This window comes from Gekko japonicus, unplaced genomic scaffold, assembly GCF_001447785.1.
Source record: "Gekko japonicus isolate JY-2015 unplaced genomic scaffold, Gekko_japonicus_V1.1 scaffold789, whole genome shotgun sequence".
In the NCBI taxonomy this organism is placed as follows: Eukaryota; Metazoa; Chordata; class Lepidosauria; order Squamata; family Gekkonidae; genus Gekko; species Gekko japonicus.
The window spans coordinates 254,325-282,258 of NW_015177032.1; the positions used below are offsets into that span (position 1 = coordinate 254,325).

Consider the following 27,934-nt stretch of genomic DNA (forward strand, 5'->3'; position numbering starts at 1 on the left):
CCCAAACTGTCCAAATCATTTTCCAATTCATCTGACAGTCTAATCGACAAACCCTATTTTGAAATCTCATAAGAAAACACGTCATTTCCCCGGCCTGTTTCCATTCGGCATGGACTTAAAAACAAACGCGAACGGCGCCTTCGGATCTGAAATCCTGCAGTAACTTTCGGCCGAAGCGGCCCGTTTCCTTCTGCAGCCTCCAGGCCACGCGACTGCCCTCGAGCCCTGCCTCTGCGTGCAAAACCTGCCCCGCCGCGCGCGCGATCCAAAGGAGCTGGCGGCTGCTCGCCATTGGCCGGACGGCTGGAGCACGTGGCCCCGGGAGTCATCGGCCGCAGGGGGGAAAAAGAGGGGGCGGAGAGAGCGAGTCAGCTCGGGCTGGTCTGAGTCATTCGCTGACTCTCGCAAGCCGTCGACGGGAGCAAAACACGAGCCGGCTGGGCGAGCAGGCAGAGCGGGACTGGACGGGAGCGTCATGAAGGACTCCGGCGCCTCGGTGCTCTGGCGGAGCGCGTCCCTCGCCCTCTGGCTCCTGGCGGCGGCGGCGAGAGGTCAGTGGGCGAGAGGGGGCTGCGCGGCACTGCGCTCCGCTGGACGGGTGGAGGGTGAAGAGCCTCCCCCGACTCGCTCGAGGGAGCCTCCCAAGGAGGGCCAGTAAAGCAGCCGCTTGCCCTGCGGGTGGGGTGGGATGGGGCGGTGGCGGCAGGGCGGTGCATTCTCCGCTGTCTCGGGGGATGGAAGTCAGAGGGGTCTCTGCCGTAAAGGTGTGTCTGTTTGGAGTAGGGTGGTGGAGAGAACGGAAGTGATACGAACTGTTTTGTTTTATGGGAACAGTGGCTCTGTGGGAGAGGCAGTGTGGTGTAGTGGTTAACCTGTTGAGCTTGGTATTGGGGGTGCTTACGTTCTGATCCCCACTCAGCCTTGACGTCTGCTGTGTGACCTGTGCCAAGCACTTTTTCTGCCTCGCCGACTTCACAGGGTTATTGTGAAGATAACCCTGCAAAGGTGTACACTTCCTTTGAAGGGTAGGGTGAAAGAAATGCCATAGATTTTTTGAAAAACCTGATTTCATACATCTCAGGCTCAAATTTCAGGTCTATGTGTTTGATTTTAGGGTTTCTGTGCTGTTCTGTTGGAATGGTGCACATGTAAGGGGTACAATTAATGTAGTGGTTAATTTCAAAGAGAAGAGATGCACCTGTTCAGTCTCCACTTAGAATCTCTGCCCAGATGGGCTCTACATGAGAGAGGGTACTCTGCACATGTTCAGATGAAATCCTGTTGTTCTTTTACATATTTAGGGTTGAGCTCTTTCCTACAGAGGAGGTTTTCAGGCCAACCCATGAGTTGCATTAAAGTCTTAAATTATTCTCAGTCTAGATGCCCTTTCTGTTTACCTGGGAGTTTTGATTGTGGAGATAAAGGTTTTTGAAACATGAAAGGCCATCCAGATTTGGCATGGATAGGAAAGAAGCAGATGCAATATCTTCCCAAGAAAATGTGATTGTTTTTGTTTATGGTCCCATAGAATAACCTTACAAATTAATTCACAGGGGTTACTAGCCAATGTGAAATTATGTTGCCTGGTTTCCCCATCTCCATCTACCCTTTTTGTAATTTCTTGCACAGCGATGAGATGTAGTTGGTAGTCATTAAAAAAAAAGTGCTTCCTACTCTGCCTAGGTGACTAGACAAATGGGTGTCAAGTTGGGCTTAAAGAGAGTCAGTTTGGGGTAGTGGTTAGGAGTGTGAACTCTAACCTGGGAGAACTGGGTTTGATTCCCCACTCCTCCACATGCACTGCTGGTGTGACCTTGGGTCAGTCACAAGTTGTTTCAGAGCTGTTCTCTCAGGAGCAGTTCTCGAAAGCTCTCTCAGCCCCACCTACCTCACAGGGTGTCTGTTGTGGGGAGGGGAAGGGAAAGGAGATTGTAAGCTGCTCTGAGACTCCTTTAGGTAGTGAAGGGTGGGTGTAAATCCAATCTCTTCTTCTTCAAAATGTGGTAGGAGTGAAGTTTCTTGGAAACCAAATAGGGAATTTCCAAGTAATTACAATGATGATTGGGAAGTATGTCTCCCCGAATGACAAGTGAGGACATGGGTGTGTATGCACCTTTCAAACCCACATTAATGCTGGTATTTCTGCTGCCCTGAAAGATGGATTCCTAGCTGAGGGGCCATAGTTTGGAATTGGAGCACCTGCTTTGCATGCCGAATGTCTCAGGTTCAATCCCCACATCTCCAGCTCAACAGAGTAGTAGGTGATGTGAAAGATCTTCAACCCAAGACCCTGGAGAGCAGTCAGAGAAGATAGTGCTGACCAAGAGAGACCAATGGTCTCACATGGTGTAAGGTAGCTTCATGTGTTCATATTTATTTGTTTTCTTCACTGATAGCCCACCTTTCTCACTGTGACTCAAGGTGGATTACAAAACATTTAAAAAATTAAGCAGGCTGCATATGATGCCCAGTAAATATTGCAGTCGGACTAGGGATACAGAGTTTTTGTTCGGGAGGTGGGGGGCAGGCTGTCTTAAGGCATGACATACTATTATGCAGAAAGTGAAATTGCAAAGGTAGAGGGAATGCAGTAAAAGTGAGGTGGTGCGTACAAGAACGTGTGTCCAGCCAAGCATTTCCCCCCCTTCTGATGGAGGGTGACAGGAGAAGGAACTGGCTTAGACTCCCTTGGCAGCTAGTTAAAAGCCCCAGGGCAGGCAGACTAAGCATTTCTGCCTGAATTCTCTTGACCCTCCTTGGCAGAGTCAGCCCTAGTGAGCCTTTTCACCTGAGAGCCAGTTTGGTGTAGTGGTTAAGTGCGGGTTTGATTCCCCACTCCTCCACTTGCACCTGCTGATGTGGCCTTGGGTCAGTCACAAGCTCTGGCACAGCTGTCCTTGAAAAAGAGCAGTTTGTGTCAGAGTTCTCTCAGCCCCACCCACCTCACGGGGTGTCTGCTGTGGGGAAGGGAAAGGAGTTTGTAAGCTGCTCTGAGACTCCAAGTGAAGGGCGGGGTATAAATCCAATCTCTTCTTCTGGGAAAGAGAAGGATATGGGTATGAGATGGAACGAGAGGTGAGGTAGTCAGGAAATTTACAGCAGTACTCCCCAACCTGCTGTCAGTGGGCACCACGGTGCCTGCCGGCACATTCCCGGGTGCCCACCATGTGTTTCAGAGAGGTGGGTGGGGCCAGCGTGAATGCAGGACTAGCAGTTGGTTGCCCTTATACAACTAAAGGGATCCATCCCCCTCTCCCCTTAGTGGGCTTCTCTCTCTCTCTGTGTGTTACTCTTTGCTTCTGTGTTATGCTCCATCTCCTTGAGCCAGTTTGGTGTAGTGGTTAAGAGTGGTAGACTCTAATCTGGAGAACCAGGTTTGATTCCCCACTCCTCTTCCACATGCAGCCAGCTGGGTGACCTTGGGTCAGTCACAAGTTCTCTCAGAGCCCCACCTACCTCACAGGGTGTCCGTTGTGGGGAGAGGAAGGGAAGGCAATTGTAAGCCACTCTGAGACTCCGAGTGAAGGGCAGGGTATACATCCAGCTCTTCTTCCTCTAGTGTGCATGCATATGCTTGGCTCTGGCTCCTGCAACAGCCATTGTGTGATTGTGCCTACCGCTGTCTTTCAAAATACCAAAGGTGCCCTCAGGTTAAAAATGGTTGCGGACTCCTGATTTAGAGACACGGGCTACAAACCCTAAGAACACTTTCTTGACAGTAAGCCCCAACTGAATGCAACAGTACACACTTCTGAGTAGACTTAGGATTGCTCTCTGAGTTCTGCATGAATGACAAGAACAGCCAATTCAGCCATGGGTACAGATGGCTCTTGGTTTGCAAAAGATTCTTGTCTGTCCCTAGTCTTTGGTCAGCAGCTAGTAGACTCTGGGCCAAATCTGCCCCCCCCCCACTTGTGCCAGCTGCCCTCTTCAGTTACTAGTCTCAGTGGCAGAATATGGGTGTGGATGAGCAGCTTCTGAGTTCATGGCTTTTGGCAGCAGGTCACTGGAGAAGGTAGTAGGCCAAGACGTTTTGGCCTTTTCCCACACTGTGTTCCTGTTAGTGGTCCCCCAAGCAACGTAACTGCTCACCATGGTTCCAATATCTTTTGCCACGCATGTGGGGATGCTAATACTAGCAATGAATCAAAGATCATAAGTGGAAATAATTTGAGCTTTTTTCTTGGAGATTGTGGGAGTGTGGAGATATTAGGAGGCCCATGGGGAGGAGAGGAGATAGAATCTAGGTAGTGGAACCCAATTTAATTTTTTTTTTAAAAAGTGTATTATGTGGCTCCATCTATGAATCAGAGAAGTTGCAGTTCTGCTTGGTCCTGGTGTGGAAGACCCCATGCTGTCAGCATCTTGAGGAAGTGGTGGAGGATATTAGTGTAGTAAAATGTCAGGATGAAAGCCCCTGCTGTTTTCTAGCAGAAACTGCCCACATGCTTTCACAGTGTTCTGCTAGACTCCTGAAGATTACACCTTTGCTGTTCTCCCTTACATGAAGCCATAGGTTTTGAAGATTATTTCCAGGTTCTGCAAAGGAAAGGGAATGTTCTTTGGTTTGGATCCCTGTTACTCAGTCCAGTTTTCTTGCTCCTGTGATGGTGACTAGGTGCGATAGTTGGAAATTGTTTTTGACTTCAGGGGTCTTGACTAAAACCCGGCTCTGTGTTTTAGTCATTCATTAAACCTTGCCCAAGAGAACAGACAATGGTGTCTAATCTCATACTAGATATAATTTTTGCCCATTGCTGCAGAGCCTTTGTCTGAGCCAAATGGAATGTGCTTGTGTTTGCCCCGTGAATGCTGTAGGATGCCTTCATTCTTGGCCTTGATGAGTCAGGAAGGATAAAGGACCATAAAGAAACCCATGAATGAAAAGGGGTTACAATTAGGACTTGATGAGGCTCTTTCCAGCATGGGTGTGTGCATGCACACACACTATTAAGGAGGGAAATTTCACCTGGTCTCAGCTATCCCTGGCTTGCAGACTGTCCATGAAAAAAGGTGACCCATGTCCTCTTCCACATTAATACCAATTACCTGTTATGTAAGTGCATGAGAGAAATTTTAAGCTTTGGGTATTAAAATGCTGGTGTGGCAGTTAGTTTGCTATAACCAAAAGTAATGGGACACTTTAAAGACAAACAGATTGTTTCAGTGCAATCCTAAACAGACTTGCACCCTTTTAAGTCTGTTGACTTCAGTGGACTCTGCTTAGGATGCGGTCTTTGTGATATAGAACTTTCCGGGCTCTTTTTGTAGAAAAAGCCCAGCAGGCACTCATTAGCATAATAGGCCACACCCAACCGCAGGAACTCATTAGCATATTGGGCCACACCCCTGACAGCACAGCTCATTAGCACATTAGGCCGCACCCCCATGTTACCAGAAGTGTGGTTATCCAGCTACACCCACCTTTTGCTTCTTATTCTGTTGACCTTGTTTGTTGTCAAAACCCAGGGCCTTTTTTTGTAGCAGGAACTCCTTTGCATGTTAGGCCACACACCCCTAATGTAGCCAATCGTAATGAGTTTCTGCTGTTGGGTGTGGCCTATTATGCTAATGAGTTCCTGCTGGGCGTGGCCAACTTGGAAGCCAGCCGGAACTCCGTTCCTGTGCATTCCTGTCCAAAAATAGCCCTGGAGCTTGTGGAACGGAGACCCTGTTACTGGATGCCCGAAGGGTCTCCTTGGTTGGCACACTGGATTTGATAAATTCAGCCCTTCCTCCAAGAAGCTTAGGGTGGATGGATGCCCTCCGCTCTGTCCTGTCTTTAGAACAATCCTGTGAGGTAGGTTAAACTGAGAGAGAGCGACTGACCCAAAGCCAACCGCTAAGCTTCATGCAGAGTAGAAACTTGAACCCAGGTGTCGTCCCCCCACCCCACCCCCGGCCCTGTACTTTACTCCTGGGAATAATGAAAAATAAATGTAAATGGTTGAGAAGGCAACAAAACCCAGGAGTCTGTAACATGAAAAATGTTGCCTAGAAACAGGCCTTTTGGCTTCTCCTGCAGGATCTGTGCTTTGCTGCCTCAGAAGATGGAAATCTCAACCTTCCTCCCACTTTGATGCTCACGGCTCTTTTTGTTTTGCATCCCTTCCACTAATTGGCTAGTAGGGCAAGTGCTGAAAAATGAGCTGCACTTCTGACTTCCGCATAACTTCAAGCCATATTTTCACATCCCTAAAGGCTTGGAACTTTTTTTTTTCCACATAGAAGTGGAAATCCACAAAAAGACAACTTCTGTGGCTGAAACTGCATGCTGCACATTGTGGGGGCGGGGGCTTCCTCATCACCTCCCATTTCCCTCTCTAATCGATGGTTTCCTTTTCTTGAGCTGGTGGAGTGTTGCTTATGGCTGCTTGGCTGTTGTGGCTCTCCAGCTCAGAGCCGCCTGCCACTGAGTGCCAGAGGCTGACCTAGGTAGCTAAGTGGTGGCTGGGAAGAGACATCTCCGGTTCCTATGGGCATCCTCTCCTCCCTGCCTGTGGCTCGTGGCAGCACATTGATGGAGCATGAGGTCATCAGGAGCCAGCCCGGGTAGCAGTGGAACAGTCTGTGATTTGATCTGGTGCCCAGGCTCTGTTGCTTTTCTGCAGTCCTTCTGAGCTCTCTCTGGCTTTCACTTGCCCTCTCTGCCTTGGAATGGCAGGAAGTGAGATTAACTCCAAGGGTTTCTTCTATAAAAAGCCTTGCAATGTAATGATGCTCTGAGGAGTAGCAGCTTAAGCCAAGCTGTGCCTCATCTCCCCCCCCCCCCCCCAGCGTGTTAATCCCTGCCTCCGGATCATGAGGAAATCGGGGTTTATTTTTGGACTCTTTGCTTTGGTCTGCTCTACAGCAAGCAGGGGTTTTTTTTGTTGTTGCTGCTTATAACACCCACAGCCTGAAGGCCAGTGAGTTTCTAATGAGACAGCAGACTCTTTCGTGCTGGTTCAGACACGCATGTGGCTTTGCGTCCTCATCAGCTCGCTCAGGAAGTGAGCCAGTGAGGGGGAAGAGACAGTCTTCAACATGGCATGAATGTGTTTTGTTTGTTTGATTCCAAAATGATCCTTCTGGGTGCTTACCAGAGATAATAAAATGCAGTTGGATCAGGGGGATTTCCTTCTTCTCTTTGCACTGATGGACCCTTGTTTCTTTCAGGTGAGCTCTGTGAAGTGAACCAGTGTCAGAACGGAGGGACTTGCCTTACTGGCGTCAGTGGATCTCCTTTCTTCTGTATCTGTGCCGATGGCTTCACTGGGATTGTTTGCAATGAAACTGAGACAGGTAGAAGTGGGGGGTTCATGGCACATGCTGTAATCGTACAAAAGCATATTTTAAGCAAATACGTGCATGACTAACAGGGCCATCCTAAGCAGATTTACACCCTTCTAAATCTAGTGATGTCAGTGGGTTTAGAAGCGTGTGACTGTGTTTAGGATTGCTCTGTTAGGCTTCAGTCCTAAGCACATTTACCTGGGGAAAAATCCCATTAAATCTAGTGGGACTTACTTCTAAGTAGGCATCCATAAGATTGTGCTGTAAGGGACTGTGTCAACCTCTCGCACAAGCTTGCTATTTGGCTTCATTTTTTCTGAGCTCCAGCTCCTGTAGTGTGGGGAGGCAACAATATTGTCCTACCTAACAGGATTGTTGTAACCACTGACATAATATATCAGGAGACTCTGACTCGCAAAAGTTCATCCTAGAATAAATGCTGGTGGCACTGGACTTCTGTTTTATTTTGCTACAATATACTAACTCTTGTGGAACTACTTTAAGGACTAGCAACATTTATTCCAGCACATGAAGTTCTTTGAACTAAAGAGCTTCTCTAAAGCAGTATTATTTAGACACTAACACGATGTGGGCTGAGTCCAGCTGGTTTTTCTGTAGACCTTAATGAATATTCTAATCTTAGACGGTTTTTTTTTGTAAATGATACTCAAATCGTGCCTGTTAGGTGCAGATCAGCCTCTACTTGAGGGCACTATTTCTTTGCATGGGATTTGTTCTGTGCAGGGACTGCAATCTGAGGATCAAGTCAGATGAGAAGCAGAGATCCATGAGTGGATCTCATTTTTAAAAAGAATAAAAGTAAAAAAAGTATAAAGCAGTCTGTGTACAAGAGATGGCCTGGATTGTATAAGTACCGCAGCTTGTGAGCAGGATTTCTAACCTTCCCACCTCCAGTGTTATGTTCCTGATGTGAATCTCATCCCTGGGGCTGCTTTTGACTTGCAGGGTATCTGCTGGTTTTCCCTTCTGCAGCAAATAGCGGATCAGAGAGGATGCAGTCAAAAGTGTTTTTTTTAAAAGCACCTTCTCCAGTGCCACAGCACTGATCTGATTCAGACCACAAAGACAGACACTTGTGGACAATTGCACATGGTCTTGCTGCATCCTGTCCAGGTTGGCTTTTAGAGCTAACCGTATATTGGAGGGTTACACGCTTTCTCCCCCACCTCCACTTCACATCCGATTACCTCTTCTGTCCCTCTCTTCTTTAGGCCCCTGCAACCCAAATCCCTGTGAGAATGAGGGTGTGTGCCAGCTTGTCCCCAGTCGGGGAGATGTCTTCGCCGAATATGTCTGCAAGTGCCCTTTGGGGTATGAAGGCAAACACTGCCAGAACAGTGAGTATGGGATATGATGGGGAAGGAAGGCCGTATGAATGCAAGGACAGTCCTACTGGGTCGGGAGATGGCACAGTGTTTGTCTCTTTCCTGATTTTTAAAAAATGTAAATTCTTTTAGAGACAGTGATCTGAAGGGCGGGGGTGAGTTGGGTTGCTTAACCCTTTGCTTCTCAGCTGACAAAACACCCCTCCAATCTGCTTTCCTGCCAGTATAAAAAAAGATACTGCATGAAGATGAAAAGCAGGAGGAGGGAATGGCAAGAGGAGAAAGGTTCCTCCTCCTCCTGCTCTTCTATTCCCATCTGAAACTTTCCTAAATTGCTTTTTATGATGGGGGGGGGGGAAGAGAAACTGAACTAGAGATGAGCACAAACCGGATGACGAACTAAAGTTGGTCACAAATGTTGAGCACCTGGTGGTTTGCAAAGCAATGTTCACAAACCGAAGAACATCTTTATAAATGATTTGGATGAAGAAATAGAGGGAATGCTTATTAAATTTGCAGATGATACTACGTTGGGAGGGGTAGCAAATATGGTAGAAGGCAGAGTCAGGATACGGGATGATCTTGGAAGGCTGGAAAACTGGGCTAAAATAAATAAAATGAATTTCAAGGGGGATAAATGTAAAGCTCTGTATTTAGGTAGGAAAAATCAAATGCATCATTATAGGATGGGGGACACTTGGCAGTAGTATGCACAAAAAGGATTTAGGGGTATAGAATCAGAGTTGGAAGGGGCCATATAGACCATCTAGTCCAACCCCCTGCCCAATGCAGGACCCCAGCCTAAAGCATCTCTGACAAATATTCATAGTTCCTAATACCCAGCTGATACCTTTCTGCATGTAATTTAAACCCGTTGCTTCGGGTCCTATCCTCTGCTGCCAACTGGAACAGCTCCTTGCCCTCCTCCAAATGACATCCTTTCAGATATTTAAAGAGAGTAATCATGTCTTCCCTCAATCTCCTCTTCTCCAGACGAAACATTCCCAAGGCCCTTAGCCTTTCCTCATAGGACTCAGTCTCCAGACCCCTGATCATCCTTGTTGTTCTCTTCTGCACCCTCTCAATTTTGCCTTTGAAGTGAGGCCTTCAGAACTGCACACAGTACTCCAGGTGCGGCCTGACTAAGGCAGTATGCAAGGGGCTATGACCTCCTGCGATTTCGATGCTATGGCCCTTTTAATACAACCCAAGACTGAATTTGCTTTTTTTGCCACCGCATCACACTGACTGCTCATCTTTAGTTTACAGTCCACCCTTACCTCAAGATCTCTTTCGCACACACTACTCACCAGAAACATATCCCCCAACTAGTATTTGTGCTTGACATTTTTATGGCCCAGATGTCATACTGTGCATTTATCTTTGTTGAATTGCATCCTGTTTGCAACTGCCCACTTCTCCAGAGTATTCGGGTCTTGTTGAGTTTTAACTCTTATCTTCTTGGGTGTTTGCTACTCCTCGCAATTTGGTATCATCAGCAAATTTAATGAGTAGCCCTTCTACCCCTTCATCCAGATCACTGATAAAAATATTGAAAAGTACCAGGCTGTGCGGCACCCCACTGGACACTTCCCTCCAGTCAGATGAAATGCCATTGAGCACCACCCTTTAGGTGCGGTCCTCTAACCAGTTCCCTATCCACTGAACTGTCCTATAGTCCAGTCCGCAGTCTTCCAGTTTGCCCATCAGAATGTCATGGGGAACCTTATCAAAAGCTTTACAGAAATCCAGGTAAATCACATCAACAGAGTTCCCACGATCCAGTAAGCTCGTCACACGATCAAAGAAGGAAACCAGGTTGGTCTGACAAGATCTGTTGGGGACAAAACCATGCTGATTTCCCCGGATCACTAAGTGGTCCTTCAGATGCTTACAGATCGATCCCTTTAAAATCTGCTCTGATATCTTCCCAACCACAGAAGTCAGACTGACCGGCCTGTAGTTTCCCGGGTCATCCTTCTTCCCTTTCTTAAAGATTGTGATAACATTCACTCTCCTCCAGTCTTGTGGCACATCCCCAGAAGGCCTTGAAGATAATAAACAGAGGCTCTGTAAGTTCCTTAGAAAGTTCTTTGAGCACTCTTGGGTGCACACCATCTGGCCCAGGGGATTTGTATTTGTCCAGTGCAGCCAGGTGCCTCTCCACAACCTCCCTGTCAATGTCAACTGGACACTCAGGTATCCTCTCATGTCCTCTATCATCTCTAGATGGGCTCGAGTTCTTCAGGGAGAAAACAGAGGCAAAAAAGTCATTAAGCCTGTCTGCTTTTTCTCTGTCCTCCACCAGAGTTTCTCCTTCTACTCCCCAAAGCAGTCCAATTGCCTCTTTTACCTTGCGTTTGCTTCTCACATATCTGTAGAAGTTTTTCTTATTGTAGGGTCTTAGTACACTGAATGTGAGTCAGAAATGTGATGTGGTAGCTAAAAAGGCAAATGTGATTTTGGGCTGTGACAATTACAGATCATGCGAAGTGATGATATCGCTTTACTCTCCTCTGGTTAGACCTTACCTAGAGTATTGTGTTCAGTTTTGGGCACCACAATTTAAGAAGGATTAAGACAAGCTGGAACGTGTCTAGAGGAGGGCAACGAAGATGATGAGGGTTCTGGAGACAAGGTCCTATGTGGAAAGGTTGAAGGAGCTGAGTACGTTTAGCCTGGAGAGGAGACGACTGAGAGGTGATGTGATAACCATCTTCAAGTACTTGAAGGGCTGGCATATAGAGGATGGTGCAGAGTTGTTTTCTGTTGCCCCAGAAGGTTGGACCAGAACTAATGGGTTGAAATTAAATCGAAATTGTTTTTGGCTAAACGTTAGGAAGAACTTCCTGACAGAGCGGTTACTCAGTGGAACAGGCTTCCTAGGGAGGTGGTGGTTTCTCCTTCTTTGGAGGTTTTTAAGCAGAGGCAAGATGGTCATCTGACAGCAATGCTGATTGTGTGAACTTAGGGAGATAATGAGAGGGAGGGCCCGAAGGGCTGCATCAGTGCTTAGTTCTCATGGCCCTTTCTTAACCGCCCAGGGAAATGCTGGTTGCCACTTTGGGGTCAGGAAGCAATTTTCTGCAGGCCAGTTTTTTTGTCATTTTCTGGGCATGGAGAAAGGGGTCACTGGGGTGTGTGGGAGTAGGTATTTGTGAATTTCCTGCATTGTGCAGGGAGTTGGACTAGGTGACCTTGGAGGTCCCTTCCAACGCTGATTCTGTGATTCTAACTGCCACAAACTTCCATAAATTTTGGTGTGGTTTGTGGCAAGTTGTGAAGAGCAGAAAGCAGAGACCCCTGCTTTCTGTCCTTCACAATAAACAGCTGTTTGGTTTGAATGGCTCAAAAACCACCCTGCTTCCTGCTCCCCATGAAAAGTCACTTAGCTGTTTGGTTTAAATCCTTGGGGAGCAGAAAGCAGGGGTTAAATGGCTCGGAAAACCCAGGCTTTTCATGGGGAGCGGAAAGCAGAGGTTTAAACTTTAAATGGCTCACAAACTGATACAAATCAGGTTGGTTCTTGAACCATCCTCCTGGTTCATATGGGTTCATGGTTAAGTTTGTGGTTCAGCCATAAACCACAAACTGAACTGCAAAAATCCATTCCTGCCCATCTCTACATTGAACTCTTATGGGCCAATTCATATGTTACAGAGTTCCCACTAAGCTGAGCTACTGCTCGGTAGCCCACAGCATTTTAGATTCCAGTGCACACCTTTTTGTCTTAGCGCAGGCAGGGTGACCCGTATTGGCAGTTCCATGGGTCTTCAAGCAGTTTTAGGATTGCATGGAAACTCTGTGTTCCTGTAACACATTTGCCTGCTGGTGAGCCTGCAGTAGCTCCCTGCCTGGGGGGATGTTGGAAGTATCACCAAAGTGTCTTTGGGATCCAGGTAACTGAGGCCATGGGACACCAGGAGGAACTGGGCGAGACCAACAGTCACAAGCACTGTGGCGCCAGGGTGAAGGTGGGCAAAAGTGGGAGATGCAGGTGCTGCCATGGCTGCGAGCAGGTGAGAGAGAGACGCCGCCTCCCTCACCTTCTTCCTCTGTCCTGGTTGGAGCTACCGGTGGTAGAAGGGGACCGATGGGGGAATGGAAGTGCTGTCTGGGCCTGGCAGAAGGAGAGCGACTTGCTGCGAGTTCCAGCTGCCTCCCTCCCCCCAGCTGGGAGGGAGGAATGAGGAGTGGATTACTGTCTCTCTCACAGTACAGGTTGGCTGCCTTTAGGACAAGGGGCAGCGGGTATACAGGAGAGGTCGAGCCTTGCCTTAGGAGATGCACACTTTCAAAGCATCCTGGCAAAGGGAGAACTGCAGGGTCTGAAATGAGGGAAGTGCGCTCCTTGTTTCATGGAACTGAAGTGTCTTGGAATAAGTGATGGACGTTCACCAGAGAAAACTGGTTCTCTTCCCCCATACCCCCTCCCCCGTACTTAAGAAAGTAAACTACATTTCTACAGTGTTCTAGACTCAAAAATGGGTAACTTGTTAAATGGCTTTCCTTTGTAGTTATGCTTGGAGAGGCGTGACTTTTTTTGGATGCAGTTTTCAAACGGTTTACATTTTATTGCTTGTTTGCCATAGAAGTTGGGAGGGGGAGTAGGAGAGCGTGAACTCAGCATACTTTTGCTTTCAGATGCTTTGAAGTAGATTGTTGCATATTGTCCCTGGGAACATCCACCGGCCTTGAGTCTTAGCTTACACTGCCTGGCTTTTGTCTGCAGGTTGAGGGGATATCATCAAGGTGGGAATGCATAGCCCTTGGCTTGGGCGGGTGGAATACCTGTGGGTGATTGGCTTATAACCTTTTAGGGTCCCTGTTTGAACCTTGTGTATCTATTGCTTTTGCACCTCCATCTTCATTCTTCTGAGTGAACGTTGTTGGGAACTGATTTCTTCAAGAGTCTGACAGTGCAGTGTCAAATAAAAATGGGTATTGATCTGCAAATGCATCCACCTGCTTTTTCCTGTGTCAAGAGTGCTGAGTATGTGAATCCTGATTTGACACTCTGTTTCCTTATATATAGGTAGAGCTTTGGGAAGGTAAAGTAATCTGTGTGGATGATGATAGGGAGCATTCATTTAGGCAGAAGTCTTATTAATGGAATAAGGACTTCTTGATTGGTTGAATAATCCATTAGCTATACATTCCTATAATACCTCTTTGTGTATGACTTTGTGTCCAGTTTGCTGAGTTTTGTTGCACTATACCTTCAGCTTTAAAAAAAAATACTTAGGGCTTTTGGAATGTTCAAAGCACTTGGAATTTTAGTGCCTTATCTCAGAAATCCTTCCAACAGCTCTGTAAGGCAGATTGGTATTATTATCTCCATACTGCAGATATGTGTCGGTGTGAAACCTGGTTTGCCTAAGTTAACCGAGGGAGTTCATGGTTGACATAAGACTTGGACTAGGGATTTTGTAGTTTGCATTCTTAGCTGCTCTGTGTAGCTTGATCCATTCCGGTTGAGGTATTATTACTGAGGTGGCAAATGTTAGTAATTCAAGTGTCGTGAGAGAACACTTTATGTTAGACAAGTAGAAGAATAAATTATTAAAAGAGTGCAGAATTCTGCACGCACCTGCTTAGTCAAAAGGGTTGTACAGACACTAACAAAAGTAAATTCAGCAAAAGTTACTCTTTTCTTCTTTGCTGGGGGATTATGCCAACACTTTTTAAGATAGATGCATTTTACTTTTACTAAACATGTAATATGTTAAAAATAACCCTAGAGGCATCGTCTCCGGTTCAGAGTTGGAACCATAAGGAGCTGATATGTCTCTGTTCTTGGGGTATATGAGGATGTAATGATAGTGTTCATGTACTCGAAAAGGTCCAGGCTCTGGCTGATGCCAGATGGGACACTAAGCCAGTGATGGCGAACCTTTTAGAGACCGAGTGCCCAAACTGCGACCCAAAACCCACTTATTTATTGCAAAGTGCCAACACGGCCATTTAACCTGAATACTGAGGTTTAACTTTAGGAAAAACAACTCATACATTAACTTAAGATGATCCACACAAAGTAAGGAAAGCAATCCCAAATGCTTTCATTTACTTAAAATTATTTGGCAGAGAATTCGACATTTTAATGATGGTCTGGGCCTGGCTGGGGCGATGGCACACGTGCCCACAGAGAGGGCTCTGAGTGCCATCTCTGGCACCCGTGCCATATGTTCGCCACCACTGCTCTAAGCTTTCATCTGCGCACACACTCCAGATATAATGAAATGCAAGTTACCAGTCCATACATGTAGGACTGGCAAATTAGCATATGGCATAATGAAGGATGTTTAACAGATGCAAGGACGAAACAGTAATAACAAGCTTAGGTTACCATTTGTTTGGGTTTAATTCTGGGGGGAAACATGGTAAAGGAAATAAATATGTCAGAATTGGAGATTGATGAGCAGATGTATCCTTAACTGTGAAATTCTGAGAGTAATTAACTGAGGCCCTGCCATTACTCTCAGCATCCCACATTTAAGGATACATCTGCTCATCAATCTCCAATTTTGACATATTTATTTGACTCACAAAGTAGAATTTCTGCACACAGCATTCCATAGCTTAGTGGGAACTTTGGTTACAAAGTCCTTGTGTTACAAAGTCCATGGCAGGTTGACAGGTGTAGTTTGAGAGTTCCTTTCTTGGGGCAGAATTTCCAGGTATGAATAGGCTCTGATTGGGGTCATGATATGTTGGGAGAGGAGACTGAAGCCTTCCCTCATGACATTTCTCAGACCCAGTGGTGTGACTGTTTGCCCCGTTCGGGACTCTTGCATGTAGCCATCAGTAGATGTTAGTTTCCCCAACGGGGCCATTGTAGAGCCAGGAAACAGCATGGTGGGGGAAGGCTTGCCCCCTCTTCCTGTGCACTCTTGTGTCTGTTAAACTGCAGGTTTTTAATCTAGTTTTATTGTATTTTATTTGCTGCTTAATATTTTTAGTTATGTTATTTTGTGTAGTTTTATCATATTTCTTTTGTTGTTACCTGCCTTGGGTCCTGACTTGGTCAAGAGAAAGGCAAATACTAAGTATTCTCTTGGGAATGCTTCTTCTGAGACAATGTCGGAACTAACCCCAAAGATACGGAATAGAATTTTTGAAGGACTCTTCTATGTTTCTAAGAACATAGAAATGAGAGATAATTGCCTGAATGTAATTTTTTAGGTGTGATTATACACCTTCAAAATTGACAAAAATGTTTAGGAGTTTCTCAGATATTTGTTGGCATTGTAGGAATGGCAAGTGTACTTTTATACAAATATGGTGGTAGTGCAAGTAATAACGAAATTTTGGAAGTAAATTAATAAAAATATTGGCAAAATATTAAGAATGCTTCTGGTTCTGGATTGGAAGCAACAATAGTTACCGAGTATATGTAACTGGTTGTGTAAAACCTAGCATGTGTCATGTTGATGGACAAGAAAAAAAGACTTTATCAAAATAAATGTCCAAAGACTTCTAAATCAATAGTGGATATTATTTATTCAGTATTGGGAGATGAAATTTGCAGAAGTATTGGCAATGCTTTAGTATGGAAAAAATGAATGCGACCGAAGTACATCTTTCTTTTGAGCAGTTTTGTTGGCATGCAAACTTATTAGTTTAGTGTATTTAATTTCTGTCCCACTCCATTTCCCACAAGCAGGACTCAGGGCTGCGTATAACAGGTAATATACATCAGTACATAATAAAATACATGCAATAAAATTAATAAAATTCTTTGATACTATTCAGCACTTTAAACTACTGTTGGATGGCGTCATACATCTATTCCCACGGGTAGCTGGTGTGGCTGGCATACAATCTGTGTTCCACCCATAGGGAGGATCTTAAACAGCAGCAGGCTCTTATGCAGATTTAGCTAACCAGTTTTATGACTAATCTGATTAACTAATCTGGAATTTTTTTTCTTCCTCAGAATCTTCCTCCTTTTCAGCCTTAGACGTGAATGAATGCTTTTTGCAGCCGTGTCAGAATGGAGGAGTCTGCTTGGATTTGGAAGGAGACTATGCCTGCAAATGTACTTCGCCCTACTTGGGGAAAACCTGTAACGTCCGTAAGTTCCTGAGTGTGAAGGTGCTGGTAGAGGGGAGTGTAGAAGAATTCCCAGCATGGCCTTGCTGGATCTGTCGGAGGTCTACCTAATCCATTCTTCTGTTTTGAGCAGAGGCTAACCTGATGCTCCTGGCATACCTTCTAGCAAGCATTAAGGTGGTAACTTTCCTCTGTCCCTAGCATCTGGTATGCTCACGGCTGCATGTACTCCACATGAACAAAAATGTAAAATGCTGTGTCCTGGCTATCCAATTCAGTTATCCAAGCAACAGCCCAGTAGGCTGGACTGAGTGACAGTGGCTTGGCTATGACCACCCAGTGAGCATTATAAATGGGTAGGGATTCCAGCCTTGCTTTCCCATGGCTGATGTTGTTACTCCATCCCACTCTGAGTCCTGTATCTCCTTGCCAAGGCACTCTCCCAACAACTCCCTTTGCAGCAGGCTTGCTTATTTTTGAACGCTGCTTCAAAATTTGCAGTGTCAGATTGGCAAGAAATCCTCCCAGCGCAACTCCTTGCTCATGGGTCACATTTAGGTCAGGGTGTACCTGCCAGCTCAGAGATGAAATCCACCCACATTTTGCATGCTTGAGATAATTGCCATGTCAGTGTTTGCTTGGCTCATTTATCTCAATATGAAGCGCAGCTCCTTTTCAGCTTTGCAGTGGCTTTGATTGCATAGATGAAAGAGACGGAAGCGAGATAAGAGGGCTACGCTGGTCAACATAACTCCACTAAAAAGCGTTTCTTCCCCCCAAACACTGATGACTTGATTTGACGACTCTCATGATAGAAATGCAGAGTGGGAAGCATTGGCTGGGAGTGTTGTTCTGTTGCCTAATCCTTTGAAGGTGTTGAAAAGCAGCTGGTGCAGCTTAAATACACAAAGGCATACTCCTCTTTTGTGACTCCTCATTTGAAGCGATTGCAGACAAAATGAAGATGTGCTGCAGGGCAGGATTTAAGGTCAGAGTTGAAGAACAAGCCAGCCAACACTGCTATTCACTACTCTTAACCAAGCACAAAAGCTGATGCAGCATGTGCATTGCAGGTAGAGAAGACCTGTCTTGAGGATGTAAAAGTTCTTGTCCCCTGAAGGATCTCAAGTGGAAGCATATGGAGACTTGCTTTCCTGAGACCCTCAATAACCCGTGCCAATTGATTTGGGACTAAGTGACAAGCGGAAGAGCCTCTTCTTTCAGAAGCAGATGCCTTGTGTTGAGAGAGGCTGGGCAGAGTGGTCAGTTATAACTCAGTACAATATTTCAACAGGCAATTATAAAAGGCACAATTAAAATCTCAGTGACAGAAGTCCTGATTAAAAGACAGGCAAAAGCCCCCAGTTTTGCATCTAGCACTTAAAAAACCATCTGTGGGGAGGGTGTTCCACAACCCCGGTGCCACTTCAGATAAAGACACTGCCTCTGGTGTAATTTCCCACTGCATTTCAACTGGTAGGACCACAGTTCAGGGCATCCATGTCAGTCTTAATTGTTAGGCAGGTGAATCTGGGAGGAGACCTTCCTGACCTTCCTGTGGCACTAGGAGCCTGCTGAAGGTTTCTGGATGATACCAGTTGTGGACATTGTGGCTCTATAAAGCTGGAAGCCAGAGGACCTAGAAAAAGCCTGGCATTTGGGAAGAAAGTGCAACAGGAAGGAAAAATTGCCCCCCCCCCCCGTTTCATTTATACCCTGCCTTTCTTTTCAATGGGGGGACCCAAAGCAGCTTGCATTTCCTCTCCTTCATTTTATCCTCACAACAAACCTGTGAGGTTGGTTTGGCTGAGAGAATGTGATTGGCTCAAGGTTACCCAGCAAGCTTCCATGGCAGAGTGGGGATTTGAACCTGGGTCTTCCAGATCCTAGTCCAATGCTCTGTCCACTACAATATCATGATCTTTGAGAAGGGCTTAATTAACAATTTAGGGAATATAATGGGTGGGACATTAGTTGTCAGGTGGAAGCTGACCTCCATGTGGTTTTGTAGGATGTGGTTCTTATTCTTATTTTATTTTTTGTCTCTTTTGTTCTGCCTGCCTGTCTTTCTCCTTTATGTACAATGTTTCCTCCATCTTGTTCTTCTTCCACACCTACCAATTCTGCACTGCAGGCTGTGCCAATGCACTGGGCATGGAGACAGGTGCCATTGCAAACACCCAGGTCTTGGCTTCGTCTGTGCATTATGGGTTCCTGGGCCTGCAGCGCTGGGGCCCTGAGCTGGCTCGCCTGAACAACAAAGGGATTGTGAATGCCTGGACCTCGAGCAATTACGACAGGAGCCCCTGGATTCAGGTATGTGTGGGATAGGCAGCAGTGAGTCATTATCATGTACGGGGCTATCCTAAGCAGAGCTAAAGACGTCAGTGGACTTAGAAGGGGCAACTCCGCTTAGGAAATGTGCTGTTGTGATAATATATGGAGTTGTGAGGGTGTGGGGTGTGGTACATATGACAAAATGTCAGTTCACTCGGGGGCAGCAGTAAAACGTGGAGCTAGCCTTAAGCACAGGAGAAAGGGGGGGATACAATCGGAGTGGGCTTGGAAGAAAAGCCAGTGGGAGAACAGCTTCTCTGGTCTGTTTGCTGCTTCACTCCATGTATAGGTGATGCGGTAAATGTGCTTCAGTCAGGGGTGGGTTGGCCGTTTAACTTACAGGGAAATTTCCTGGTGGGCCACTGACGGCCTGGAGCAAGCAGACCCAAGCAGACTCAGGGGTTGCCTGGCATTTGGCAGTCAGCCATGGCAGTTGGTGTCAGCTCATCCACCGTCTCCTCCTGCACTGCTTCCAGTTCATGGAGTGATGCCACTGGTGAGCTGTTGCCCACGGTCAGCCCCACTGAGCTGAGTGGTCTGGCAGTGCTGGCTTAGCACACCAGAGGGGCTGCTCAGCTTGACTTGCTCCAAGGCCGTTTTCACCTGCCAGTCTGCTCCTGGCTTCAGCGCTGCTGTTCAGCCAACCAGTTTGGGTAATTCTGCCCCTCTGCGGAACTTTTCTCTGCACCAGGTAAACCTGCTGAGGAAGATGAGGCTTTCTGGCATTACCACGCAAGGGGCCCGTCGCGTAGGCCGGGCAGAATATGTGCGAGCCTACAAAGTGTCCTACAGCCAGGATGGACGTGAGTTTGTCTACTTCAAGGATGAGAAACGAGATCATGATAAGGTAAGCCAATGGAAGTGGTGGGGAAAGCTGCGTCTGAGGGAAGGAACTGAAGGGTGGAACAACCTCTACGTTCCATACTTCCTAATAATGCTCAGCATTTGTTTAGCACTTTCCGGTGTTCAGAGGACTTCATGTTTGTGAGCTGCTTGTACTGTCTAATCATATTTTTATTCCACCCTTACTTTCATCCTCCTGTGATTCTCCCATTTTTATCCTCGGATAGGTCAGGCGAGAGAGTGTGACTGAGCTAAGTCACCTAGTGGACTTCAGAGTGGTCTCTGGTCTTAACTGAACAATCAAACCACAGCACCATATTGGCAGAAGTAGGGGGAGTATCATTATCCCTGTAGTGAAAAGAGTGCTGAAGCCTCTTTGTGCCAGTTCATAACAGAGAGGATCTTTGAACTTGCAACTTCCAGATTTGTAGCTCAGCGTTTTTAGCCGCTTTACTGCAGTGGGTTTTGAGGGCTGAACATTCAGGGGAGAGAGGTCTGGAGTAGGGATGAGCACGAACTGGGAAAATGGAGATTTGTGGTGGTTCGTGAGACCTCAGTTCGTGAACCTCTATGAACTTTTCCATTTACCAAACTGGTTCGGGTTCGTGAAATACATGCAGCTTCCAAGCAGGGGGGTGGGAGCAAAAGGGATCACTGAACTGGCTTGCACCTATTAGAGATGCAAGCCATTTCAGCTATCCCTTTCACTCCCCCCTGCCTCCATGGGGGGGGGGAGTAGAGCGAAAGGATGCAAGCCAGTTCAGCAATGCCTTTCGCCCCCCTCACTCCCGCAGAAACTGCAGTAGCTCTCACAAATGAACTCAAAAGCCATTTAAATGTTTTCTGAGCTCACTTGCATCACAGCGTGGCAGTGGCACAACTCGCAAGTCGTGCAGCCGCTGTGGTGCAGCATGAGTGAATTGTCAGAAGGCATTTAAATGCCTTCTGAGCTCACTTGTGTTGTGCGGCAGCACGACTCACTAGTGAACTTAGAAGGAATTTTCATGCTTTCTGAGCTCACTGGCAAGTCGCGCCACCATGGGTTCCTGACCGTTGCCTTGGACATCAGAGTGTCTGACCCACGAACCTTCTTGCAAACAAAATAAACCGCCACAAAAACCATGGTGGTTCATGGGTGGTTCATGAACAACACGATCGCACGACTTGTGGTTCACAAATGCATGAACTGGCCTGGTTCTTCATGAAATTTGGTTCGCAATTTGTTTTGTGCCCATCCCTAGTCTGGAATATCCCTGAAAGTGCAAGTCCTTTCCTCTTTGGTCTCCTGTGGGTGTTTTGTCATTTCTTCTACCCCCTCACTGTCAGAAGGAGTGATCAAAGTGGGCTTACTCATGAATGCTAAGAATGTTTAGTTCACTTTGTTCTGGCAGTGGCTGTCCAGGGTCTTAGGCAGAGATCTTTCATATCACCTACTGCACTCATGATACTTTTGTAAATTGGAGATGCTGGGGACTGAACTTGGAACTTTCTGCTTGCCAAGCAGATACTCTGCTACTGAGCTTCAGCGTGTCCCCTAAAGGAAGGCTGTTGAATCCATTTCAGTCCAGAAATTCTTTGTTTTTTTTCCTCCTGCAAGCTTTGAGTAGCCAAATAATCAGAAGCACATGACTCCTCACTGCATAGTTGCCATTCCTTTCCCCTTGGCTTGAAATGTTTTTTCTCGCCCTGTTGGAAGGACAACACAAAACACATGTGACTGGGGTTTCTTCTGCACGAAAGGTGAGAGGTGTTCCACGTCAAAGCATCAGGCTCTTGCACCCCCCCCCAAAATAGCTGGTTCAAAAGCAATTTGGATTATTGTTCTAGCAAATGTGCTTGTGGCTGATCGGAAGCAGTTAATCACAGCCATTCATTCGCTAAAGGGAGGAAATTTATGAAGTACAGCTGGCTAGGCCTGAAATTTATATTATAAATGGGTGTGTGTGTGTGTGTGTTCTGCACGAAAACTCATATGCACAAAACTTCAGACATCCTGAAAACGCAAAACATGCAACTAGAACAAATGGTTAAATCGTTAGTACTGCATGCTTTTATCTTGTGTTCTGTGAGCTGAATTTTTTGAGATTATTTCTGCAGTGGGGAAAAGTGAAAGTTGAGATTATTAGGAGTAAGGGGATAAATCCACCTGATGCCTTCTCTTACTTGCATCTCTTTGGGTATAGGTCTTCCTTGTAACTGAAAGTAGTCTCCATATTCCATTTGAAATCACAGGGACCGAACTTCACATTTCTTACAAATGTACTTAATTTATGAGTTCTCATTTCATCACACTAGTAGTTTCCATGTGCAGGGAGGAGCCAAGAAACTCAAGCAGAGAAACCAAAGTCCCTGGTTCAAATTTCTCTTTGCTTTTACCGTGAGTTTATTTGGCAGCCCTGGGCAAGCCACTCTGTCTTAGCATCATTCTCCCACCTGCAGTCTGGGGATAAAAATGCTGATATTTGTGCTCAGGTTACAGAGAGAATGTTTGGTAAGCTCTCTGTTCAGTCCCCTATGCAGCTGTCACTCCCTCCTTTTTGGAAGGACCTGCTGCTGGAGCATATGTGTTCCAACAACAAAGTGTCAGTGCTCCATTTATTTCCTCTAGTGTATGCTTCCAGTACAGAGCCCTCCTCCCTACATGTGATGTCATAACTCTGTTTTCTTTCTGTCATGTGACTGAACTTGTGCAGTATCTGTGCTGAAGTTTCTCTCCTCATGGAGCTGTGGTGGCTCAAGTGGTTATGGCAGCGGCTCCTACTCGAAAGCCTTGTAATCATCTGCCTTGTAACTAGTTAATGATTATTTGCTTCATTAAATTTCAGATGCATCTGAATATTACCTTAGCCCCAATAGAAGTTTGTTTTTTGAATGAAAGAAAGAGGTTTATTTATTTATTTATTTGCATTTTTACCCCGCCCTCCCCGCGAACAGGCTCAGGGTGGCTTACACAGGGGCATAAGCCCATGCATAACACAATATAAAACAGTAAAAACCAATTTAACTCAAAAACTACTGCAAATAGTAAAAATGCAAGTTTTACTTTCACATTATCTAGTTGGAGTAAGATCTTGTATATTTAAGGAGAATATTGATTTCATTGTGGTATTTTTGATTTTTATTGTGAGTTTTAATTAATTGCTGTTTTTCATCAGTAGTGTCATTTTAAGCATTCTTAGAAGCTCCCTTGAGAGTGATAATCTAAGAAGCGGGCACAAATACTTTAAAAAGGATTATTCCAAAAATAGTTTTAAAAAAATCAAGTGTGTGTTTAACTCAGAACCTAGCCATCTAGTGTTGGTTCTCACTGGTTTTATAGAATGAATCAGTTTTAATATAATATAAAGCTGGCTGCCGTATGTATTTAATGCCGTGTATGTAGACCAGTTACAGATTTTTCTGATGTTCTGTTCTGAGATGCAGTTGCCCTAACCAAAATTTCCTTCAGAAAAGGGCAGGGCTGAGGGGGGGGAGGGAGTCAAATAATAGCCCTGATCCAAGACATTTTCCTCATAATTTCCCTTTGCAGGTTTTTGAAGGCAACGCAAACAATGATGTCACGGTGACCAATCTGTTTAATCCGCCAATCACAGCGCAATACATCCGCATCTATCCTGTGGTCTGCCGTAGGGCTTGCACGTTGCGCTTTGAGCTGATTGGCTGCGAAATGAATGGTAAATGCTTCCCATTGGCTTCACCATGCTGGGTGGCCGTGCACTTCCCTTTTGGGGTGACTAACCAGAGGGCAGCATTCTGGCTCTTTGCTTCAGTTTGTGTCCATGTTGGAACTCAGGGTGGTAGGGAGTTTGGAGAAAGGAAAAAAAAGAAAAGCATCAACATTCTGCATCAAGACCAAAATGCTGCACCATGTATACCTGTGTGTCGGTGGGGTGGATTCTGTGTGGCGAAAGCCTCTTGCTGAGCTCCAATTTTTGAACTTCTGTTAGCACTTACCTTGGGGAGTGGGGCTTTGATCTTAACACCTTGGCTAAATTTCAGTGGTGTGTAACTGACTTTCCTGTGTGTACTTTTGCACTGGGGGGGGGGACAATTAAAATGCTACACCCGGGCAATCTGAAGGTCAGTGTGACTTGAAACAGAAATGTCATGCCTCTGAAAATTTTCACTATTTTGCACAACTTAATCATGGAGTTGGAAGGGACCTCCAGGGTCATCTAGTCCAACCAGTGTTCCCTCTAAGCTGAGCTAGTGTCAGCTACCTCAGAGTTTTTTAGCCTCTGGCTCACAAATTTTTGTCTTAGCTCAGAAAGGATGGCTCCAGAGCAAACTAATTTATGCAGTAACCAAATCGCTCACTCACAACTTTAATGCCACTAGCTCACAAAGTAGATTTTTTGCTCACAAGACTCCACAGCTTAGAAGGAGTTTTGAGTCCAACCCCCTGCATGATGCAGGAAATTCACAAATACCTCCTCCTCCACACCCACAGTTACTGCTGTTCCACACCCAGAAAATGACAAAAAAACCTCCAGGATCTCCAGCCAAACTGGCCTGGAGAAAAATTGCTTCCTGACCCCAGAGTGGCAATCAGGATTTCCCTGGGCGTTTAAGAAAGCACCACAAGGTTATACGTCATGGAGAAGTAGTTGCAACCTGCCTCCATTTTGAGCAGTAGCAAGAGAAAAATAAAATTAGAAAGGCCGTCAGATGTATGGCATGATATTGCTTCTGGGGGAGCCTGTCAGATGCTAGTGCTCTCTAGGAATCTCCAGAGACTCTGTGGTTTTACCATAGAGTTTTTGGTGATTCCTGAAGAGGTGTGATGCTACTTTTTTGGTTTTTCCTGGAAGTGATGTCATACTGTCACTGATGGCTACCACCCCCATGTCACTGCTCCCCTGCCCCAGTCTCCTGCTGGTTGCTGGCCTGGCAACCCTGTGGAGAAGGCCATGGAGATGTGCAATAAGGCCTACCCCCAAACCACTGGGAGATTAAGAGGGGCTAGAATGACACTTGTAGTGCCAATTGAAAAGCTAGATTTGAGTGGTAGGGCAATGATAACCATAGCAGAGTCACTCTACTCCCACTTCTCTATGATGCAAGGCCCGCCAGTGGTTTTCTCCACTCAAAATCTATAGGTGCCAGTCGGACTGCATGGGGCCTCCAGTGGCTTCCCTCATGGCAGTCGGGTCTGAATTACTTCTGCCTTTTTCTGGGCCAGGAGCTGACCTTCCATGTCCTGGAGATCTTGGCTCTCTGCTCTCAGCTGCGTCTCTCTGTTTGCATCAGTGACCACAGTGACACCCACTGGTGGAGCTAGGGACTCCAGGGTTATTTATGGCTTCTGCTACTAATACGGATATTGTTGTTGGCTGTTTATACAGTGCTATCAATGCACACGGCACTTCACAGTGTTCAAGAAAATCAGCCCCAAGGAGCCGAACAATCTGAATTTCAACCAAAACTGACCAAGCTGACCCCAGTAGTTTGTGGCCCCCCATGCAAAATACTTTTTGGGTCCTCCTGGTCCTATTCTTCTTAAACAGAGCCTTAGAGAATGTTACTGGTGCATAATCATGGATGAAATTAGGAGGGGGAAAGGCCCCTGATACTTCCATGGAGCACTTCTAATTTCTTATACGTGTAAAGTGCACACTAGCAGATTGCTCTGTGTATGCTTTAGGAAAAGGCCTTTGCACAGGTCCCTGGGTTCAATCCCAAGCATCAGTATCCAAAAACATCCCTGTTAAAAGGGCAGGGGAAACCTGTCTCAGACTGCAGGGCTATAACCCATCGAAAGTACTTAATTTAAACATGGGTTTAAATTAAATTAGACCTAGCAGTTTGAAAGCAAGAAATTGCAAGTAGATAAATAGGTACCACTTCGGTGGGAAGGTGTTCTGTGCGGTAGGAAGGGCTTTTCCTTCTCCAGTGTCATGTCAACCAAGCCTAATACTGGTCTAGCTGGGTGATGGGAAGGGCAAAGAGGAAAGTGAGAGATGTCCTGAACGAAGGATGGGTATTTATTTATTCACTCCATTTATACCACACCTTTCTCCCTAGTGGGGACCAAAGTGGGGTGCATCATTCCCATAGAATCATAGAATGTTAGAGTTGGAAGGGACCTTGCAGGTCATCTACTCCAACCCCCTGCACTCTGCAGGAGCATAGGCGAAGGATAGCCCTACAACATACCCAAAAGATGGTCGTCCAGCCTCCACTTGAAAACGTCCAGCGAAGGAGCATCCACCACTTCTTGAGGCAGTCTGTTCCACTGCTCAACCACTCTTACAGTTAGGAAGTTTCTCCTCATATTTAGCCAGTAACGACTCCCTTGTAATTTCCACCCATTAGACCTAGTCTCGCAATCCGGAGCAAGAGAGAATAGATCCGCTCTATCTTCTACATGACAGCCCTTCAAATACTCGAAGACTGCAATCATGTTCTCCTGTCTGTTTTATCTTCACCCCAGCCCTGTGAGATAGCTTAGCCTCAGACTACGTGACTGGCCCAAGGTCACCCAGCAGGTTTCCATGGCAGAGTGGGGATTTGAACCTGAGTCTCCCAGACCTTAGTCTGATGCTCTAACCACTATACAGTATTGGCTGTCTCACCATATTGGCATTCACTGGATATTCAATAAGTATATCGTATTTCCATTTTCAATGCTTGGCCTGAGGAAGGTTTGAATTATTTGCTTTAACAATCTGGGCTTCACTGAATTCATAAAACTATTTCATTTCATTAAGTTCCCACTGGCCTCAGTTCTCCCACACGTCAGGTTACCCAGACGTCACATTGGCTTCCAGCCATCACATTGGCTGGAAATACATTCAAGACTTTGCAGTCTTGGAAATTTTGAGTTGGCAGAAACTGAAATTACAAAATGGATTCAAAAACTCACCCAAACTGAAAAGTGACTTGTGAATGTGTTGCAGGCATTTGTTGGGATCCTCTTTTTGGGGTTGTGGGATTTGTCTTCCATGCGCTGGTGTCTGAAACAGTGGTTTTCAAACTGCCTTACGAGAAACCCTGGTGTCTTTTGGAAATGCATCAGGAATTCAAGGACAGTAGTAGTGGAGATGTTGCTTCCAGTGCTCACCTGTAGGGGGTGTTCAGTGAACCTAACATACCAAAACCAGCTTCGTCAGGTGAAGGGTTCATAGAATTCAGCATCCTGTTTCCCTCAGTGGTGACTAGGTGCCTCTGAGAACCACAAACAGACAGCTGTCTACCAGAAGAAGTCAACTCTGGCTCACAAAAGCTCATATTGAAATCAGTGTAGTCCTGAAGGTGCCACTGGAGTTCTGTTTTATGAAGGCCTCGGCCTTCTCTCACTGTTGACCTTTCACCCTCTGGCACTCAGAGGCGCACGGCCTCTGTACACAGCGGACCCATTTTCAGGGCAAGGGAAAACATTGGGAGAGGTCAGTTTGTTCATCTATCGTCTTGTTTCCAAGAGTGGCCAGCCAGGAGTCCTACTGGCAGGACACAAAGGTGGCTTTCCACTCAGGCAGGGCAAGAGCAGTTAGGGCCCTGCTTGAATGTTCCATGGAAAGCGCCTCTGACTCCTCTGCAGCATACCTGGGCCTGTGTGGCAGGGCTGAAGGGATTCACACAAGGGCACGTGGAAAAGGGTTCTCTGGAAGGTTGAAAGCCACTGATCTAAAGGAGTTTTGGGTGCTTCTGTCTGCTCGATGGGGCTTATCTGGAGGGTCTGTTGCATGTGGACATTTCCCTTTCACTTGTGTCTGTAAACCGTTGTGTTACAGTGTATTTCAACACGGCAGGTTGCTCGGAGCCCCTGGGCATGAAATCTTCCCTCATCTCTGACGAGCAGATCACAGCCTCCAGTGTTTACAAGACTTGGGGCATTGATGCTTTTACCTGGCATCCGCACTATGCCCGCCTTGACAAGACAGGCAAGACCAACGCCTGGTCTGCCCTTACCAATGGGCTGGGAGAGTGGCTTCAGGTATGTAGTTAAAAAAGGAACTTTAACCCAGTCTGTGTCAGTTGGAAGAAGAGTAGCTTGCCTCAAAAAGTAGCTTCTCTCAATCTGGGAAATGACTGTTTGTTTTGTTGAAATGTTCTAGGCATGTCCTGCTGCTGCTACGGGG

At 46.2% G+C, this 27,934-nt stretch overlaps 1 protein-coding gene across 2 annotated transcripts in view; it reads left to right on the top strand.

Moving 5' to 3' along the window:
* The first annotated feature begins 410 nt into the window (after window positions 1-410).
* MFGE8 (milk fat globule-EGF factor 8 protein) overlaps window positions 411-27,934 on the top strand; it is a 31,537-nt gene continuing 4,013 nt past the window's right edge. Inside the window, exons 1-8 of one of the 2 annotated variants that reach the window (XM_015427950.1) lie at window positions 411-551; window positions 7,159-7,284; window positions 8,508-8,633; window positions 16,558-16,695; window positions 18,808-18,989; window positions 19,702-19,857; window positions 23,383-23,527; window positions 27,587-27,789. In XM_015427950.1, coding sequence (XP_015283436.1) covers window positions 476-551; window positions 7,159-7,284; window positions 8,508-8,633; window positions 16,558-16,695; window positions 18,808-18,989; window positions 19,702-19,857; window positions 23,383-23,527; window positions 27,587-27,789 — 1,152 coding nt within the window. In that variant the 5' untranslated portion in view covers window positions 411-475. The remainder of the gene's footprint in view (window positions 552-7,158; window positions 7,285-8,507; window positions 8,634-16,557; window positions 16,696-18,807; window positions 18,990-19,701; window positions 19,858-23,382; window positions 23,528-27,586; window positions 27,790-27,934) is intronic. The other variant, XM_015427951.1, reaches the window with a different exon arrangement.